The sequence below is a fragment of the Hoplias malabaricus genome, chromosome 5, assembly GCF_029633855.1.
Source record: "Hoplias malabaricus isolate fHopMal1 chromosome 5, fHopMal1.hap1, whole genome shotgun sequence".
Lineage (NCBI taxonomy): Eukaryota > Metazoa > Chordata > Actinopteri > Characiformes > Erythrinidae > Hoplias > Hoplias malabaricus.
The window spans coordinates 3,295,061-3,315,913 of NC_089804.1; the positions used below are offsets into that span (position 1 = coordinate 3,295,061).

The following is a 20,853-nucleotide window of genomic DNA, read 5'->3' on the forward strand; positions in this document are numbered from 1 at the left end:
CCAGGAATGGCTGTCCATTGCTTTGTGTGTGTGTGTGTGTGTGTGTGTGTGTGTGTGTGTGTGTGTGTGTGTGTTCACAGCCGTGGATGGGCTACACGCAGAGGCATCATTTTGTTACACAGTGTGCACTGAATAAGAAGTGTTTCTTTTTCTTGTTAGACGGATTATTCTGGAGTTTTTTCAGATTCTACAGAGAAGGTTTTCTGTTGGAAAGGGCAGGGCCGAGTGGAGCAGATGAGCAGGTTAACACCAAGGTGAGTCCACCGTATGGTCAGAGCCCTGTGGAAGAGTCTGGACGATCCACAATCCTCTTACTGTTGAATCCTTGAGAGAGAGAGAGAGAGAGAGAGAGAGAGAGAGAGAGAGAGAGAGAGAATGAGAGAGAGAGAGAGTAAGAGAGAGAGAGAGAGAATGAGAGAGAGAGACAGAGAGAGGGAGAGAATGAGAGAGAGAGAGAGTAAGAGAGAGAGAGAGAGAATGAGAGAGAGAGACAGAGAGAGGGAGAGAATGAGAGAGAGACAGACAGACAGAGAGAGAGAGAGAGAGAGAGAGAGAGAGAGAGAGAGAGAGACAGACAGACAGAGAGAGAGAGTAAGAGAGAGAGAGAGAGAAAGATAGATAGATAGAGAGATAGAGAGAGAGAGAGAAAGATAGATAGAAAGAGAGAGAGAGAGAGAGAAAGAGAGAGAGAGAGAGAGAGAGAGAGAGAGAGAGAGAGACTAACTGGTCGTCCTCAACCCTCTTCACTGTGAAAATGGAGACAAAAGAGAGACGAAGGGGAGAAAATTCCTTTTTTTTAAAAAAAGGAGTGTTTGTTTGTTTGTTTACTCATGATTATTGTGTCCCAAAGAGGACAATACCCCGACAAAGACATCATTTTTTCTGCTGAATCTATAATAATGTAATGACAGGAGAAAGCAGGCTCTGGGCAACACAGATGGAAGAGAACTGGGTTTATGTTTTTAAGATGCAATGAACCTCATAGAACTGGTGTGCAATGCCAAGATCAGACGACATGACGTTAACTGTGTCTGATTAGCGCTATAAATTCTCATCATTGTGAGAGTTCAGATGCGCGAGATGTTCTTTGATTATGTCACAGTTCATGACGGCTCCTCATCCCCAACGCTTATGTTCGGGTGCAGTCTGGTCCCGGCGTAACAACAGGCAAAGTCCCATACATACTCAGCTCCACAAGGTGAGCGCTTGGCATCAAAGACACGGTCAAATGGAAACCACAGGTCTGTTCCGCTACGACAGATCCAACTCCACCTGGACTCCAGCCCACAGAGACAGTGAGGCCTTGCCCTTAAGTGAGGGAGCACCTAGCACAATGCAGAGTCTAAACAGTAAACTTGAGAGACCACCTGGACCCTGCCGGAGGTGGGATGTGTACTCAGTCTGTCTGGTATGGCGGACCGGTGCCCTTCCAACTGAACAAATCTTGTTCACAGACCGTCTCTGACAAGTGCTTGGTTGTCTCTTAGGATTGAATGTCGATTTCTTCAGGAGGCAAGGCACTCCCTCTCTTAAGGGTAAGGCCACCCCATCTCTCTGGACTGGAGTTTCCCCTTCACCAGGAATCCCCCTGGAGTATCAGAGTTCCTAGTTGCCCGGAGGGGTTGGACCTATGGAAGCACAAGCAGATCAGTGCCCTTGATTGAGCAGTGGTGCATCGTTGGAGATAAGGAAAGCTGCAGTGGTGCTGATTATCTTTTGAGAAGCGTGAACTCTTGTAGTCCTCAGCTCTAGGGTCAGCAGTGTCATTGATATTGGGATGATACTGTTTTTCTTTTTTTATTTGATTCTATTATTTTTCATTGTCGATGTTGATACTCCTTCACTGATCAAACATCCACTCAGTCTACTGAAAGTTAATGAACCATACATACTTTTATTTTTCAAAGAGAGGATTCGTATTCTTGTGGAACAGCGGGTCCCAGGTGTGAGTGTGTATGTGTGAACCTGTATGTGCACGAGTCCTGATGGATTACGGACATTCCTGAACCTGCAGAGTGACCTGGTTTCCTCTGTAAACTGTCAGTGTGACGTGAGCCTAAGCGCTTTTACATCGAAAGCCAATTTACTGGACTGCTTAGGTCAGATCTGCCTGAACAAGCTCGCAAAGCCTTGTGCTGGACATAGCACTTCACCCCCAGTGCGTACACACACACACACACACACACTTGTCTCCATGGTTTTAGGGGACATCACATAGACTTGTATTTATTTTGTGGAGACACGCCTTAACCTTAACCAAAGTACTACTAGGCTAACACTTAACCCTAACTATCATTAATACCACACTGACCCTCATATTAAACATAACCTGAGGCATTGTTGTACTACATTAACCCCAAACCTACACTTTTTTTGAGGGCTAAATGTGATTGGTCCGTCATGGCCTTTATTTAGCTTCAAAATAGATGTTGAGGCTTGGGCTGTTTGGTCCTGGATCTGATTTCCATATTTTGCCCAAAGCAAACATTTTTTCCAGACAATTTACTTCATTTTGACCTTTTTTTTGCACAATGTATTACTGCAATGTTAGAGAAAAAAACGCATGGGGTTGGATACGTGCAGGAGATACAGTGTGATACTCTGGAACATTAGCGGCTCTATTCACAACACACTCACTCAGATTTTACCCTTTTGGTCTGTTTGAAATGCCCAAATCAGACTTCTTTTTCAAACAATTTTCCTCATTTTGATCAGTTTTAGGAAACTATAAGTTTTACCAAATATAAATGTTGTTCCCTAACCCACACCCTAACCTGGACCATTACTGCAACTAGACTAGCCTTAAATATTAAACACACCTTCACCTTAAAGCGTAATGCTTTACATGATGGAAACATGCTTTTTGTCTCCACCAGGAAGACATGTCTCTGCAATGTAAGTGCACAAACAAATTTTGGTCCCTAACCAAATGCTGTACCTTATCCATAATCACTACTAGCCCAAGTCTTACACTAATTTTAATCCTAAACTTAACGAATGTCTTTGCCTTAAAATGTAATAGCTTACATGTCTTGAGTCCCCACAATGCACAACAGATTTAGTAAACAGTGTAAACAGATTTTGCTCCCTACATCTTAACATATATGGATGAAACACACACAAAAATAGTCACTGGCATCCCGTTTATTCAGATGAGCAGAAATGATCCATTATTTCCCAGATGTTTTTTTTTTAAAGAAAAAAAAAGAAAAAAAAGCTGGCTTACCTAACACCTTTAGCCATTTTGTCACTCTTCACATTTTTAAACAGTTTCTAGACAAACCCATGAGCAAAAACACACACCAGAGTCAACAGTACATTGCAAAAATAACATGGAAAGGGGTTAATGGGAGCTTTATCCTTTCCCTCAGCTACACTACATTACAGTTCTCTATACAGGTATTTTATAGGGGATAAGGGGCTGTTCTTTATAAAAGAGAGGAACAAGATGACGTCTGCTTGTCGTAAAAGAAGTTTAACATCTCAGATACAACTATAACAAGGGGGAGTCTGCTTAACGCTGTGGAACTGAGTTTGGGGAAAATGATAGCCTTTGTTTATTCAAGATGTCCCTGTAATAAAGGCTTAGATTCAGTAATTTGACTTAGACTCAGTATTAAATCTTTTTCACACATGGCTGCTCCCATACGGGGTGCCCACTGCATGGACCATAAACTTATTCTTATTACCTTTGTCCTTGTACAATGTTGGATAGCTCGAATAAATCAAGGTCCTGGATATTCCGAGGGAACCCAAATTTGTTCTAGTAATTAAACACGGATGAAAACAGTCATAGCATACACACACAGACATGCAGTGTGTACACATTGGACACAGTGGTCAGACACAGCTTTTATGGTCATTTAGCTAAACTGAATTTCTTCTGTGACATCATTTGTGTTGTTTTATCCTCCAGCACCTGTTTTCTGAAAAGAAATAGTGATTGTCATCTTTGATTTGAGGCTATTTGTTGCATTTGTTGTTGACGTTTTCACGTAAACTCCAGGTAAACTCTGGGTTACTGTGCATGTATGAAAGGTGCCTTGGTTTCTTTCTCTCTCCAATGAGCTCAATGTTGACCAAGACTGGCGTTTATTAATTGACGTAGAAGATACAGGCTTAGTGTTCTCCTCCAAGTGTTTTGAGCTCTAAAGATGATGCATTGGCAACTAGTGATTGCTAGTGTTTAGAGATTGTCTTAAGTTCCTGTACACTGAAGGACTGCGTGTTTACAGAGTCATTATATATTAGCATTCTTCATACAATGAGGTATGTATATAGCATTGATGGATACACTAAACGCATGGTCTGGACACTACAGCAGCTCGGCTTTATTTCGACACAGTTACTAACCTGCCATTTCCTTTCTGCAAGTTGTTGTACTCTGGAAGTTGCCGCTGACTTCCAGGACCAACCTCTTTTTTATTAAATACAAGAATAAATTCAGATCACCATTCAAAAAGAAATATATCCCCTTCCCAACCAAAATCCCCCCCACCCCCACTCTCCTCAGGGTATCACTGCCTGCTGCTACTATACAGTGCACCATGAGGGAGAAAAAGCCAGACAGAAAGCTCATAGAACATGAATACTGGACGTGAAGGAAGACAGCGACATCACTGAAGAAGCTAGGAATTGTTCCACTGTAATGGAAGCATGTGAAATCGACACAATCCTGTAAATATCTGAGCATCTGAATCCCTCTTTGTACCCTTCCCTTCACCTAGAGTCAGTCCCTATGTACCTTTAGTTAAAGCATGCATTTGAATTTACTTGTTTACTTAATTTCAACATGAATAAGACCTATTACATTGCCCGAGCTTTGTCATAGGCTCCTCTTAAGTCAACTTCATCAAGAAGAACCGTGTCGATGTAATGTTCAGTTATTCTTGCAGAGTTTAGGAAATAATCAAGTAAATTCAATATGCCAATCAACAAATCGACTAATGCCCTTTCGCAACCCAATGGTCCCTAAAGACCTTCCTCTTCTCGTGCCTCTTCTCCTCTCCCCACTCCTCAATCCCTCTTCTTTCCCTTCTTGTGCTTCTTGCCGTTCTCCTCCGTGTGCTCAGCGGTCTTGGTGGCACCGTTGGTTGCTGTGGTGACCCCGTTGGTCACACCCTTGGTGGGTTTATGCCTCGGCTTCTGGCGGTAAGTCTGGTAGTAGAAGTTGGCGAAGAGGATTATGAAGGTGATGGCATAGCCGATGAGCGCCCACTGCATCCAGGCAGGGAACGGACAGCCCGAGTAGATGGAATGTGCTGTGTGGCCAATGGTCACATGGAACTGGATCTGTTAAAAACACAGGACAAGCACCCAGCATCAAAATAGACACATTCAGGAACGTTTCAGTGATTTACCAAAAGGCAGCAATTTGCTTCTTCATCTTATGCAAGTTGCACTGAAAGCCTAATCACTGGGACAGCTTGCTTGGCTTAATCTGCCTAGATACCACAAGGAAAATAATCCTGATTGGGCAATTTTCTGTTGGCAGTTTCACATGGAAATTCACTCTAATTTGGTTGGGTTTGTATGCATGACAGAGATAAGGGATAAATGTCTGAATTTCCTTTAAAAATCCATCTCCGCATGTCCTTTGTTTGAAAAATGTGGTCCGGAACTAGGCTTGGTTCATATCTGTAGGATATCAATCCTCAAACTAATGTGTGCGGTATTTACCATCTGAATGATGGTCAAGTACTTCTTCCACCACAGGTACTTCTGCATGTGGGGCCCGAAGGCTGCCAAGCCATAATATCCATACATCAGCACATGGATCCCTGAGTTTATACTGGCTCCGAAGAACGCTGTGAGGGGGGAAAACATATGGAGGTCACAGGTCAGAAGATATCTAGGTTAAAGGGGCAAGCTGAGTAAGTACTGAGGTCAGGATTAGAGCAGAGCGTCTTCAGAAGTGATTATCAAGCCCCTGTCGCCTTAAATACGGTTTATGAGTGGGTCCTGGACCTAGATACTTAGACATCTAGGGTTCTACCCTTGTCATTTAGGATCTTTCTTAGGTTCTTGGCTTATCTGGAGAGCGCCAACATAACAGCAGCTATTATATTTTAATACTCTGACCTTAATAGTCATCATCAGCAGGAGAGAAGGTCATCGGTTTTATTCTCATTTGAATTGGATGAAGAAAAGAGAACCATTAGAAATGTAATAAACTCCTAACTGTAAAGTCAACGCGCTGTAAAAGACGAGGGCTGATTAACCACCAGGGTACGTCAGAGAAAGCGGTGTATAATCTGACCCTTGCACAGAGGAGGGGTGTTAGACCAGAAGCATATGCTCGGGTTAAGCCCCTTATACAGCGCCCCCACACCTCACCACTCACCAGATACAACCCCCACCCTCAAACCACTCATCTGTGAAGAGATCTCATGTCTTTACATTTTCTCCCATAAGCCCTCAATATATTTCTCTACAAAATGATAATAAAAACAAACAAACCCATGAATACATGAGTAAACACCTCATCCTGCTCATCTGGCACCTCACTTACCACACTACATAGAATGAAGGGGCAAGTGTTTGTGTATGAAATTATGTTTGTGTATGTGTGTGTGTGTGTGCTCTTACACTGGCCTCCAGGGACCCACTTGATGCCGATCCACCACAGGATGAACATGGTGCAGTGATGGTAGACATGCAGGAAGCTGACCTGGTTAAACTTCTTCCTTAAAATGAAGAACACTGTGTCCAGAAACTCAATCCCCTTTGAGATGTAGTACCACCACAGCGCAGACGCTATCTAAAACAACAAACAAGAAAATGGACATTTTATAATCACAAGCCAAAGCTTTTTCATAGCAACTGTTGCCAGGTTGGACAAGCTTTACTGAATATAGGTCAAAATCCCATTCAACCTAAAGCGGGTTTGATACTTGATCCAAAATCTCTAAATCAGAAGTATGATCCTACTTTCTTCACTTCTGATGAAAGCTAATAAGTGAGGTGTTGAAAAATGTTGTGCACCACAGCTTCTCTTTAGCTTTTCTTTAAGATTTGACTGAGCTGGCATCTATAGGGTTAAAAACACAGCCACGTTAGCAACACAGAGCAGGAAGGGTTAAATGGATTAAAGCTAATATGTTTATCCCATAGTTCAAAATCCCATCAAAACACGATTTACACCAACACACCTCCAGAGATTGATAAATTAATGATATATATAATGTTCATAATTTGTATCCATCAGGTTCTTATGGACTTGAATGTGATTATTCCCACGTAGGGCTGGACGATACAGCCAAAACTTATATCACGATATATTTCTTAATTCCGGTCAATACAATATGATTTCAATAACGATATAAACACTGTAAAATCCACTGAAAAACCTCCAAGAACAATCAAGAGACATGACATCACCATCAAACATCAACCTACTGGCTTTTTCAATATTAATATTTTTAAACTAAATTTTAAACTGCTGTTTAGAGTGCTGTTTAGTTAGCTTAGAGTGCTGAACTAATGACTCTATTGACCGTCAGTCAGTGACAGATGCTGTAAATGATGTGTACTCAAACATTGAAAATAAGTTCAATCAAACCATATCACTGTTAGTGAAATATTTAATTATTGCAATATATATTGATATTGAATTATTGCCCGGCCCTATTCCCCAAGAAGAGAGTGGACCACAGTTGGTCACTCAGGGCAAAGATGGAGGTCCACTGGGGGTTTGGACAGTGGTTTCTGGGCAGACCACCAGTGATAAAACAGAATTTAAGACACAGTTACATTTAACACTTTTCCATTCACAGTGCAATTTACTGATATTTCCTACATTTCTTTTGTTGTAGTTTGTAAATTTTATAAATTGTACATTGATATTCTATCGTTATCGATATTCTTGTAAATGATTTTAATCCAACACTGTTAACATTTTCAGTATTATAATTTTTTACCAGGGGTACTCATTATTATCTCTTATAGCTGAGGGTAATATTTAAATTAGTCTATTTTCCAGAATAAAAGTCTCTGCAATTTAAAATCAGTCTGTGGAGATTAAAGAGTAGTTAGATCATGTAGAGGACAGTAATCTGAGAGGCCCAATGGTGGACCAGCCGTGGTCACAAAGTCAGCCTTGTGCCCACATTTTTAAGCCAGTGGATCGATATATACTCGCTGCTTGTCCAACCTAGCAACAGTTGCTAAGAAATCACAAAGCATTGCTAGGCTAAACGAAGAGCGAGCTCTTGAAGAATTTCAGGGGAATGAATGAGTCTTAGGTGGATTGGCCACTCAAAAGTGTCCGTAGGTGTGAATGAATGTGTATCTGTGTTGCCCTGTGAAGGACTGGCGCTCCCTCCAGGGTGTATTCCCGCCTTGCACCCAATAATTCCAGGTCGGCTCTGGACCCACCGCGACCCTGAACTGTATAAGGTTTACAGATAATGAATGAATGAATGAATGAGTATTTTCTTGTAGTTTTTAAACCCATCAAAACATGAAACACAGTATTTATAAAAATAGTTTTTCTTGCGTAGTGTGCAGGAGCAAAACACATGAGCTAAACACATGCTAAACGCACACTAAACCACACTTTAAATCTTCTCTAAACACACTCCGAACCCATGCTAAAACAACACTGAACATATAATCAACTCTCTGAGCACACAGTAAACACACTAAACCCATGCTAAACATAAGCTAAGCACTACTCTCACACTAAACGCACATTAAACCTAAACTACACACACGGAACTCACATACAACCTACTCAATAACTGGACATCAATGCACTACACCCACATTAACCCCCACACAAAACACATTAATTCCATGCTAAACACAACCTAAATGCCTAAAACACTACACTCACACTAATAACACACTAAACCCATGCTAAACATTGAATGCAATTTAAAACCTTATTAAACACGCACTAATCTTATGCTAAAACCAATAAAAACCCAATAAAAAAAATCCACACAGTACACAAACACAGTAAACACTCAACACTAAAAACACACTTAACGACAGTGGACAGCACACAAAGGAATTCTGTGAATTTCTTTAAGCTGATGATTTGCAATGTAAACACACAGTACACACTTAGTAATTCCACACTAAACACAGTGAACACGCACTAAGTGAAAGTGGAACACACACCTGAGGGAATTCTGTGAAGCTGAGGTTCCGCATATTTCATGTTACGTTGTGTCAAGGTGGTCATATCTACTTCCATTGATTGACAGAGTTCCTCATCACTGGACACAACAATCAGTTTGATTGATAGTTTACTTGAGGAGGAAAGCCCCAACATCCTGCAGACATACTTTGGAGACATGTCTGAGATGTGTCAGAGACTTGTTTTCAGTTCCTCAACCTTGCGCTGATAACATTCACGGACTTTGTCAAGGCGCTTGGGGTGAAATCATTCGGCATCACCTCAGTGTATCAGCCAATGACAGATCTGAAGGCTCTCTCAAAGCCGAGAGATGACTTAGAGGTAGCTTTGCATTAAACCCAGGCTGAGAGAGCTTATGACAAATTTAGACAGAAATTCTGAGGCTGACTTCATTCATTTTCTATGAATGGGTACAGATCAGTGGCGATTGCTCTAAGACTGCAAGGGAAGCTCAGCTTCCCCAAAATGTAAAAAAAAAATAAGTGATCAAATATATACTGTTGTGTGTACATGTCATTGAATAAATATGCACTACAACGCGCTCAACTTTTGTCCAGAATCAGCTTCTTATCACTGGTAAAGACGCAGCTTTCCTCTCAATCAAATCCCACAGCTTCACAGTGCTTTAAACAGACGCTGAGCGTCCACAGAGTTCAATAGCGAAGCAGCGAAGTGCAGCGAAATGAGACGAGTCATTGGATAAATGCTGGGCTTTGTCCTGCCCATCGGACGCTCAGCGTCTCTGGGGGTCTATGGGGCAGTGGGCTGGCCTCAGCTGGCCCGGACGCTCAGCTTCTGCATGATGATTGGATGATCTGTCTGAGGCTGAATCCCTTTTTGATTGACAGCGAAATGAGCGAATCAGCGATCCTTTGGTGTAAAGATCCGTGGGAGCACAGGCAGACACACTTCACATGGGCCAAGGCCGTTTAAGCAGCCTAGCTCTGCTGGCCATTGAGAGGACACTAGTCAAGTCCCTGGAAAAGACGCCTTGTTGGTACGACAGGGTCACAGATCATTTTCTTAAAAAGGAACGGAGGGTAGAATTTACGTATAAATAAACCAACACATTTTATGATGTAGGCCGAAATTGAGCTTCCCCTCCTTAAAAGACCAGCATCCGCCACTGGTACAGATATATGTGAATGAGAGCTATGACCTCTCAGAAAAGTGACAGCCTGAGTGATTGGGTGAGTGTGAGATGTTCTGAACGCGAGAGTGTGAGAGATGTTCTGAACGCGAGAGTGTGAGAGATGTTCTGAACGCGAGAGTGTGATTCTCAACCGTGGCTGAGAGAGAGAGGATGCCTGAGACAGTTTGGACCAAGACAAGTAGTTTGTTTCCCACTTACTGAGCCAGGGCTGGGTACAAACACCAGAACTTTTTCCAGAGCTTAAACAAAACAGAGAGCAGTAAATGGAGAGGGAACATTTTCTGGATTTTACAAAACATGTATTAAATTAAACTCAAATCTTGCATTCAAGCCAAATAAACCCCACACTAAACCCCCAATAACCCAAACCTATCACACACTAAACCCCCAATAACCCAAACCTATCACACACTAAACCCCCAATAACCCAAACCTATCACATACTAAACCCCCCAATAACCCAAACCTATCACACACTAAACCCCCAGTAAACCCAAACTTATCCAACACACTGAATCCCCAGTAAACCCAAACTTATCCAACACACTGAATCCCCAGTAAACCCAAACTTATCCAACACACTGAATCCCCAGTAAACCCAAACTTATCCAACACACTGAATCCCCAGTAAACCCAAACTTATCAAACACACTGAATCCCCAGTAAACCCAAACTTATCAAACACACTGAATCCCCAGTAAACCCAAACTTATCAAACACACTGAATCCCCAGTAAACCCAAACTTATCAAACACACTGAATCCCCAGTAAACCCAAACTTATCAAACACACTGAATCCCCAGTAAACCCAAACTTATCAAACACACTGAATCCCCAGTAAACCCAAACTTATCAAACACACTGAATCCCCAGTAAACCCAAACTTATCAAACACACTGAATCCCCAGTAAACCCAAACTTATCAAACACACTGAATCCCCAGTAAACCCAAACTTATCAAACACACTGAATCCCCAGTAAACCCAAACTTATCAAACACACTGAATCCCCAGTAAACCCAAACTTATCAAGCACACTGAATCCCCAGTAAACCCAAACTTATCACACACACTGAATCCCCAGTAAACCCAAACTTATCACACACTGAATCCCCAGTAAACCCAAACTTATCACACACTAACTACCCAGTAAAACAAACTTATCACACACTAACTACCCAGTAAAACAAACTTATCACACACACTGAATCCCCAGTAAACCCAAACTTATCAAACACACTGAATCCCCAGTAAACCCAAACTTATCAAACACACTGAATCCCCAGTAAACCCAAACTTATCAAACACACTGAATCCCCAGTAAACCCAAACTTATCAAACACACTGAATCCCCAGTAAACCCAAACTTATCAAACACACTGAATCCCCAGTAAACCCAAACTTATCAAGCACACTGAATCCCCAGTAAACCCAAACTTATCACGCACACTGAATCCCCAGTAAACCCAAACTTATCAAACACACTGAATCCCCAGTAAACCCAAACTTATCAAGCACACTGAATCCCCAGTAAACCCAAACTTATCAAGCACACTGAATCCCCAGTAAACCCAAACTTATCAAGCACACTGAATCCCCAGTAAACCCAAACTTATCACGCACACTGAATCCCCAGTAAACCCAAACTTATCAAACACACTGAATCCCCAGTAAACCCAAACTTATCACACACACTGAATCCCCAGTAAACCCAAACTTATCAAACACACTGAATCCCCAGTAAACCCAAACTTATCAAACACACTGAATCCCCAGTAAACCCAAACTTATCACACACTAACTACCCAGTAAAACAAACTTATCACACACTAACTACCCAGTAAAACAAACTTATCACACACTAAATCCCCAGTAAACCCAAACTTATCACACACTAAACCCCCAATAACCAAAACTTATCACACACTAAGTCCCCAGTAAACACAAACTTATCACACACTGGATCCCCAGTAAACCCAAACTTATCACACACTAAATCCCCAGTAAATACAAACTTATCACACACTAAACCCCCAATAACCCAAACTTATCACACACTAAACCCCCAGTAAATACAAACTTATCACACACTAAACCCCCAGCAAATACAAACTTATCACACACTAAACCCCCAATAACCCAAACTTATCACACACTAAACCCCCAGTAAATACAAACTTATCACACACTAAACCCCCAGTAAATACAAACTTATCACACACTAAACCCCCAATAACCCAAACTTATCACACACTAAACCCCCAGTAAATACAAACTTATCACACACTAAACCCCCAATAACCCAAACTTATCACACACTAAACCCCCAGTAAACCCAAACTTATCACACACTAAACCCCCCAATAACCAAAACTTATCACACACTAAACCCCCAGTAAATACAAACTTATCACACACTAAACCCCCAGTAAACACAAACTTATCACACACTAAACCCCCAGCAAATACAAACTTATCACACACTAAACCCCCAGTAAATACAAACTTATCACACACTAAACCCCCAATAACCCAAACTTATCACACACTAAACCCCCAGTAAATACAAACTTATCACACACTAAACCCCCAGTAAACACAAACTTATCACACACTAAACCCCCAGCAAATACAAACTTATCACACACTAAACCCCCAGTAAATACAAACTTATCACACACTAAACCCCCAATAACCCAAACTTATCACACACTAAGTCCCCAGTAAACACAAACTTATCACACACTAAACCCCCAATAACCCAAACTTATCACACACTAAACCCCCAATAACCCAAACTTATCACACACTAAACCCCCAGTAAATACAAACTTATCACACACTAAACCCCCAGTAAACACAAACTTATCACACACTAAACCCCCAGCAAATACAAACTTATCACACACTAAACCCCCAGTAAATACAAACTTATCACACACTAAACCCCCAATAACCCAAACTTATCACACACTAAGTCCCCAGTAAACACAAACTTATCACACACTAAACCCCCAATAACCCAAACTTATCACACACTAAACCCCAATAACCCAAACTTATCACACACTAAACCCCCAGTAAATACAAACTTATCACACACTAAACCCCCAGTAAATACAAACTTATCACACACTAAACCCCCAGTAAATACAAACTTATCACACACTAAACCCCCAGTAAATACAAACTTATCACACACTAAACCCCCAGTAAATACAAACTTATCACACACTAAACCCCCAGTAAATACAAACTTATCACACACTAAACCCCCAATAACCCAAACTTATCACACACTAAACCCCCAATAACCCAAACTTATCACACACTAAACCCCCAATAACCCAAACTTATTACACACTAAACCCCCAGTAAACCCAAACTTATCACACACTAAACCCCCCAATAACCCAAACTTATCACACACTAAACCCCCAGTAAATACAAACTTATCACACACTAAACCCCCCAATAACCCAAACTTATCACACACTAAACCCCCCAATAACCCAAACTTATCACACACTAAACCCCCAGTAAATACAAACTTATCACACACTAAACCCCCAATAACCCAAACTTATCACACACTAAACCCCCAATAACCCAAACTTATCACACACTAAACCCCCAGTAAATACAAACTTATCACACACTAAACCCCCAGTAAATACAAACTTATCACACACTAAACCCCCAGTAAATACAAACTTATCACACACTAAACCCCCAATAACCCAAACTTATCACACACTAAACCCCCAGTAAACCCAAACTTATCACACACTAAACCCCCCAATAACCAAAACTTATCACACACTAAACCCCCAGTAAATACAAACTTATCACACACTAAACCCCCAGTAAATACAAACTTATCACACACTAAACCCCCAATAACCCAAACTTATCACACACTAAGTCCCCAGTAAACCCAAACTTATAACACCCTAAATCTCCAGTAATCCCATTTTTACATAAAGAATCTCTTCAAAAATATCTGGGAAAAATGTTAATCAGATGAGAATATAGTCGATCTACTGATCATTCCATAACTGATGGGATACACCCCCAACAAAACAAAAAACAAACAAACAAACACACACACACACTCACTAACATCATGAGCTCTTATTCAGTATAATCTCATCCTAAATCCAGTACCATGACCTGATTGTGTGTACATAAACTCAGAGATGGTAAGTGCAAACTTTGGGATGGGCCCGTGGTCCGAGAGTCTCTGAGGATTAAGGCCAGCTGAGCATGGGTCTAAGTCCAGAGGAATGAAACAGAGCTCAGCATAGTGCTTTAAGTTTCAATTACAGAACAATTAAACAATTACAGCTGCCACACAGACTCAGGCCCGCAGAGGAAACGGCTCACTCAGGGCTTAAGAGCTGCTGGCAGGACACTGTGTAGAGACTCTGTGTGGCAAAAAGTCCAGGCACAAATTTATAGAGAAAATCAAACCAGAAACCTTCATTACAAACCAGAATCGCAATTTGACGGTGTGCCTACAGTTCACATCAAGACAAACTTCTGAGCTGTCTGTAGATGAATCTAACCAATCAAAATCCACCCAACAACCATGAGCTGTGACATTACATCCACTATAAACACGACATTCAGTGCTTGGGCCCAAGTCAAGAACACACTCAGTGAAAGCTACCTCTCCAGTTACAGTTTCACTGTCACTGCGGCGATAAGCCAGACTTACACTGAGCTCATTATTAAGCCTGACTTGGTAGTCACAGACACTATGGGATCAGCTCAAATTTCAGCTCAAATTGTCATGGAGTCTGAGGGGTGCTACGTCAGATTACCATTGATTACCGTGCGGTTTTACTTGCGTACATTTATAGCGCATTCACTTGAATGATGTGACGGCAGCCGATCCACACCAAGCACTCACCCACTGAAACCTGTGGACAATCCACCTACCAACGTCCAGCACCAACTCTCCATCTGTAAAATATCCAGCTGCAGCAGAGATCAGGTTTGTTTTTATCCGACTCACGACGGCAGCACGTAAAATGACGCCGTGGTCTTTTGAAGAGGTTCAAACGCTCCTTGGATCGGTGGCCGACGAAAGAATCCAGCGAGAGCTGGACGCTGCAACAAGGAAGGAACAAACTCTACTGATCTGTCTGAACTGATGACGGAGCTGTGTTCAGTCCCAAACAACAACAACACGCCGATACAGCATGAGTAAACACCGCTTAACGTTACCACCGCCGTTGTTGTGGTTTCCAAAGACCACTGTTCCCCTTAGAGACGGGGTTAGAGATGACACTGATACATTTCAGGGGGGAGCTGTGGGAGTGGAAAACCAACCAGAGGTCAGAGTCCAAAAGCACCATGTAGTTCTAATAATAATTGAATATAATTGATAGTGTTCCCTCTGTTCATATTTTTAAAAGTTAATTTACCTCAAAAGCATAAAGAATCCTGGATAAACACCTTAAAGTCAAAGCGTACACCTCGACTTCTACATTGCGATGAGGTTTTCATGATTGTTTGGTTTCATTAGCCTCATGACTCCAGTGTAAATCCATGGAAGGAAATATCCGACACCAGAGATGTCTCAGCTCGCTGCCTGTATTTGGGTTGAGGGTCAAAAATGGATAGATTTTCCAACATCACACACAGGGCATGGGGTATTCTGAGCTACGAGAGGAGGACTGTCCCGCACACAGACAGCTTGGTGATCTAAAGTCCTGGTTAACTCTCTAACCCTGTACAACCCTTGCAGCTGGAGGAGGGGAAAAAGAGGCGGAGACAAGAGGTGGTGAGATACCAGTCTCCGCCCATGTCCTTGGGTCAAAGAGATGAAGTTATCCAGCACAGGGTTAGGGCTGTTGCCAAAGCAGCAGACTGAGGAAATCCCTAAACGACGTCAGTCACAGCGAAGGCCTTTATGCAGCGACCAGAGTGAAGCAACATGGCTCTATCTTTCTCCTTCTATAGCTGCTGTGCAGAGAACTGTTTATTCTGGGATGGCTATGGACATGATAATGTTTCCCAAAGCCAGTCAAGATGACAGCAAGTGCATAGATAAATCTGAGGCACCACGAAGACAGAGCAACAAAACCGAACCCCAGTGAACTTTCTAGTCGTTTTATTCTCTTTCCCATCAAGTGTTTGATATCAGTCATGACACCGTCCATCTGTCACATCAATCAAACCTTCATCTCAATAATAGATCCTGTTTCACTGTGTGCGTGTTGGTGGGCTCCAGTTCTCAGACTGATGTGCTAATGCAGTCAAAAGAAGGGTGACTTAGGGAGGGATTAGATTATCATTTTTATAAATTGTGTACAGACTGGTTTCAGGAATGTGTGTGTGTGTGTGTGTTTTCCTCCTCACCCTGACTTCATTGACATCATTGGAGTAGTTTACAGGTTGGCAGAGGTAACTGTACCCTGCTGCTCTGGAACCCAACAACAGCTGGAGAGAGAGAGAGAGAGAGAGAGAGAGAGAGAGAGAGAGAGAGATAGAGAGAGAGAGAGATTATTATCTATGTATGAAGAAAGGATAGAGGGATGGACGGATGAAGGATTGACAGATAGAATGAGTACCTCTTTGCAGATGTAGAAGTTGAGGAGCACCATGCTGAAGTTGTAGATGATGAGGGTTTTGCGAAGGTGGAGAGGCTCGCGGTTCTGCATGTATCGAGGCCCCACCCACAGGAAGAGGAGGTACAGAGCGCTGAACCCCAGCGTGGGCAACGGTGATGACATCATGGGCCATTGCTCCACCCTCTTGTCTAAAGACAAACACAAACACATAGACACAGGCAAGCGTTAACCTGTGTGTGTAAGTGGGTAGTTAAGATCCACTATCCACTAACGGAGGGTTGCGGTGCATTGTGGGAATGTTTGAGTGCAATAAAAATTGCCCGATGTGTTTTCAGACTCTGCTTCAAAATGGTGGACCTATATAGTGAATAGGTAGCGGTTTCTGAAACAGCTTTGGGTTTGATTCCCTGCTCAGACAGACACATCAGTATGAGGGGGGAGAGAGAGAGAGAGAGAGAGAGAGAGAGAGAGAGAGAGAGAGAGAGACAGAGAGGTTTACCTGCTATAGTAAGGCTCCATTTGTAAAACTCTGCGGTGTCATTCATAAAGTGAATGACTGTGTCCATGGTTCCAGCTCAGGCTCAGTTTTCCTGGAATCAGGGAAAAAGAGGAGAATATAAACACGGAACTACAACTCCCATAATTCCTTCACGTGACGTTTCAGACTGTACACTGGTGAATAAACGGCTCGGGTGCTGCTACTCTACATCCTCTCATTTCATTCAGTGGCTAAGCTCCTGATCAGTGATCACATAAACACTGCAACTCATCCCAAAGAATCTCGATGGAGCACCAACACTCGGTTCCACTGCTCCACAGGAGAGTGACACCCCTCAGGCCCACGTTTGGGGCTTTAACAGTGGGAGCAAGAGCAGAGAGAGAGACGATTCCACCTTAAAAAACACCTTCCCAAACTCATCCGCTCATAATTTACACCCATTAACATATATGAATATTCATGCTCTAATTGTGTTATTTAAATTAGATACCAGATAAATAATACAAATGACAAAGTAAAAAAAAAAAAAGTAGCTCCTGAAAAATGAATAGCACTTACCAAATCACTGAATCATGTAAAGTACAAAATAATGTATTATTTTAAATGTGCAGTACTTACACTCATTTCTTAATAATGAGGTTGTTTGGTGCTGCTACTGAACAGTTTATAGTTTGTAAAAATCATTTATAATAGCTACTGAATTGTGTATATTTCTTACTGAATAATTTAGCTGCTAAATAATTTATAATAACTACTGAATCTTTTGTAGTACTTACAAAGCAGAGTAGCTGCTGAATCATTTATAGAACATCCTGAATCAAGTATAGTAGGTACTGAAACATTTATGGTATTCATTCATTCATTCATTGTCTGTAACCGTTATCCAGTTCAGGGCGGCGGTGGGTCTGGAGCCTACCCAGAATCACTGGGCGCAAGCCTTATGGTATTCATTTAAACCATTATAGTATTTATGAAATACTACACGCGTAATCCATTTCAGGGTCATTGTGATATAACACACAATACTGTTTATAGTAAATACTGAATCATTTAGTTTCCAAATAATATATAGCTGCTAATGAATAATTTATAGTAGCTACTGAATCATTTAGCTAATTAATAATTTATCGTAGCTACTGAATCATTTATAGAACATACTGAATCAAGTATAGTAGCTACTGAATCATTTATAGAACATACTAAATCAAGTATAGTAGCTACTGAATCATTTACAGAACATACTGAAATCAAGTATAGTAGCTACTGAATCATTTATAGAACTGAATCAAGTATAGTAGCTACTGAATCATTTAGCTAATTAATAATTTATCGTAGCTACTGAATCATTTATAGAACATACTAAATCAAGTATAGTAGCTACTGAATCATTTACAGAACATACTGAATCAAGTATAGTAGCTACTGAATCTTTTATAGTACATACTAATCAAGTATAGTAGCTACTAAATCATTTAGCTAATTAAAAATTTATCGTAGCTACTGAATCATTTTTAGAACATACTGAATCAATTATAGCAGGTACTGAATCATATAGAAGCTGCTTATATGGACTGTAGTAGATAACACAACTGACTTCCACACAGCCGGCTGGGGTTCGAGTCCCAGCTCAGGCAGTCCCTGGGCAGGACTCCTAACACTGTGTTCACCTCTACATTACTGTGACAGTATGTGGTTTATAAATGACAGGGGTGTGTGTGTGTGTGTGTGTGTGTGTATAAACGGGAGCGTCCCCAGGCCGTGCAGACGGCCCCTCGTGTCCTGGACGTAAAGCCCCCGGGCGCCTGGTCAGCAGGTTTCCGCGCAGCCGCCAGTCCACTTTAATTCCATTTGATCTGCAGCTTAACTGCGGCTGCAAATGGCCCTCGACCCACATTCGGACAATCAGCGCACCAAGAGAGTCCCGGTGAAGGTTACACACCTCACACACACCTCACACACACTACTGTACAAAGCTGTTTCAGGGTTTACACTCCAACGACTTGGACACAATGCTATACTACTCTCTCTCTCTCTCTCTCTCTATACACACACACACACACATACTTAACATGTAATACAGTTTAAAATAAAAGCCCTTAGCTGGTTTCCGGCTCGTGGAGACAGGATCTAATCCCTAGAGTGTGTCTAGGATCGAGCCTCAGAAAGAAGGGAGAATTTGAAGAAGGTGAACTTCCGAAGTCAAGAAATAACCTGTTTTTGAGGACGGTGTGAGATTTGAGTGAGAACATCTCCCAGAACCATGTGGAACCTTTACATTTTTAAATAAACTTAATTTAATGTAAACTTATAACCTGTATTTAACCCTAATTTCCTTTGTTGGTTGTTAGTATATTATTTAACCCACAAATATTGACTTTAAGGGAGGTTTTAAGGCTCAGAGTTGGACTTTAAGACCGCGCTGTAACTGTCTTACACCTACTTCCCGCTATGAATGACCCCCAAGGTGTGCAGACCCCTGCTGTGGATGGTGCAGCATCAACTACAGCAGGTGCAGGGGGCCGGAGCCCAACTACAGCGCGTTACAAAGACAAACACGCACCAGGCTCCTTACCTTACAGCTCCAGACAAATGATCCTCACAGCAACATGAGCCAGTCAGTGCAGACGGTCAGTGTCACACTCGATCTGCAGCTCTCTCTCTCTCTCTCTCTGTGTCTCTGGTCCTTTGTTTTTACTCTTTTACCAACCTCCCCGAAGGCCTCGGTGTCTGGAAGTGTCCCGTTCCGAGTAAACGCCAAGTAAAGGCCGAGCAAACTCATACAAACTCCCTGCACTCAGATATCATCCTTCAGCCAGCAGTGTGTGAGAGAGAGAGAGAGGATGAGAAAGGGGTGAGAAAGAGAGAGAGCGAACAAGAGAGAGAGGGAGAGGGAGCAGAGCCACCTGTTGGAAGACATAGAAGATATCACCAAACTTAAGGCCCGCTCAGAACATGGAAATAAGACATGGTCTGGCGCCCTCTACTGGACAAACACATGACAACAAGCCCAGGGCATGGCCAGCGTTACTGACTGCTGCCTGAGGTTGGAAAGGAGGGGCCGATGTAGTGGAGGTTGCAGGGTTAGCCACCTACTGCCCAAAGCTGGAACAGCAACAGTGTTGAAATAGAGTGCTCCTCTTAAAGGAGGGGATTAACCCTATAACTTCCACTGCATCTGCACCGCAGGACTGGACTGCAGGCAGGTCGGCCAGGTGTAGCAAATCCAGATTGAAGACGGGCTTTGTCTTGCATCAACTTGATAACAGTCTTTCAGTGATAACAGCCCGGATGGTCCCTTTCGTCTATGGGACAGAGAACAGAAGGAAATGAATTTTGACATTTTGATTGACGTTGGACCAGTACCAGAGCCTGCACTAAACGATACACGGAAGCGCGTATACGCAGAGGCACAGACAGCCAATCAGAGTGCAGCTGCATACATTTCTGTGGGCGGAGCATCTGTGGCTGAGACTACA

At 42.2% G+C, this 20,853-nt stretch overlaps 1 protein-coding gene across 1 annotated transcript; it reads right to left on the reverse strand.

Annotated features, from left to right (window-relative positions):
• Positions 1–3,138: 3,138 nt before the first annotated feature.
• elovl4b (ELOVL fatty acid elongase 4b) lies at positions 3,139–20,296 on the reverse strand. Its single transcript, XM_066671243.1, has 7 exons — positions 19,950–20,296; positions 17,378–17,468; positions 16,879–17,066; positions 16,667–16,747; positions 6,589–6,760; positions 5,680–5,807; positions 3,139–5,292 (listed from the first exon to the last, which is right to left on the reverse strand). The coding sequence occupies exons 2-7, from the start codon at positions 17,442–17,444 to the stop codon at positions 5,017–5,019; spliced, it is 912 nt and encodes a 303-aa protein (XP_066527340.1). The 5' UTR covers positions 17,445–17,468; positions 19,950–20,296; the 3' UTR covers positions 3,139–5,016.
• Positions 20,297–20,853: the final 557 nt, after the last annotated feature.

Coding starts and splice junctions, on each gene's coding strand:
- elovl4b (XM_066671243.1), bottom strand. CDS start 17,444: ATGGACACAGTCATTCACTTTATGAATGACACCGCAGAGTTTTACAAA. Junction 16,748..16,878: donor ACTTCTACATCTGCAAAGAG/GTACTCATTCTA, acceptor CTCTCTCTCCAG/CTGTTGTTGGGTTCCAGAGC. Junction 6,761..16,666: donor ATGATGTCAATGAAGTCAGG/GTGAGGAGGAAA, acceptor TTGTTGTTTTAG/ATAGCGTCTGCGCTGTGGTG.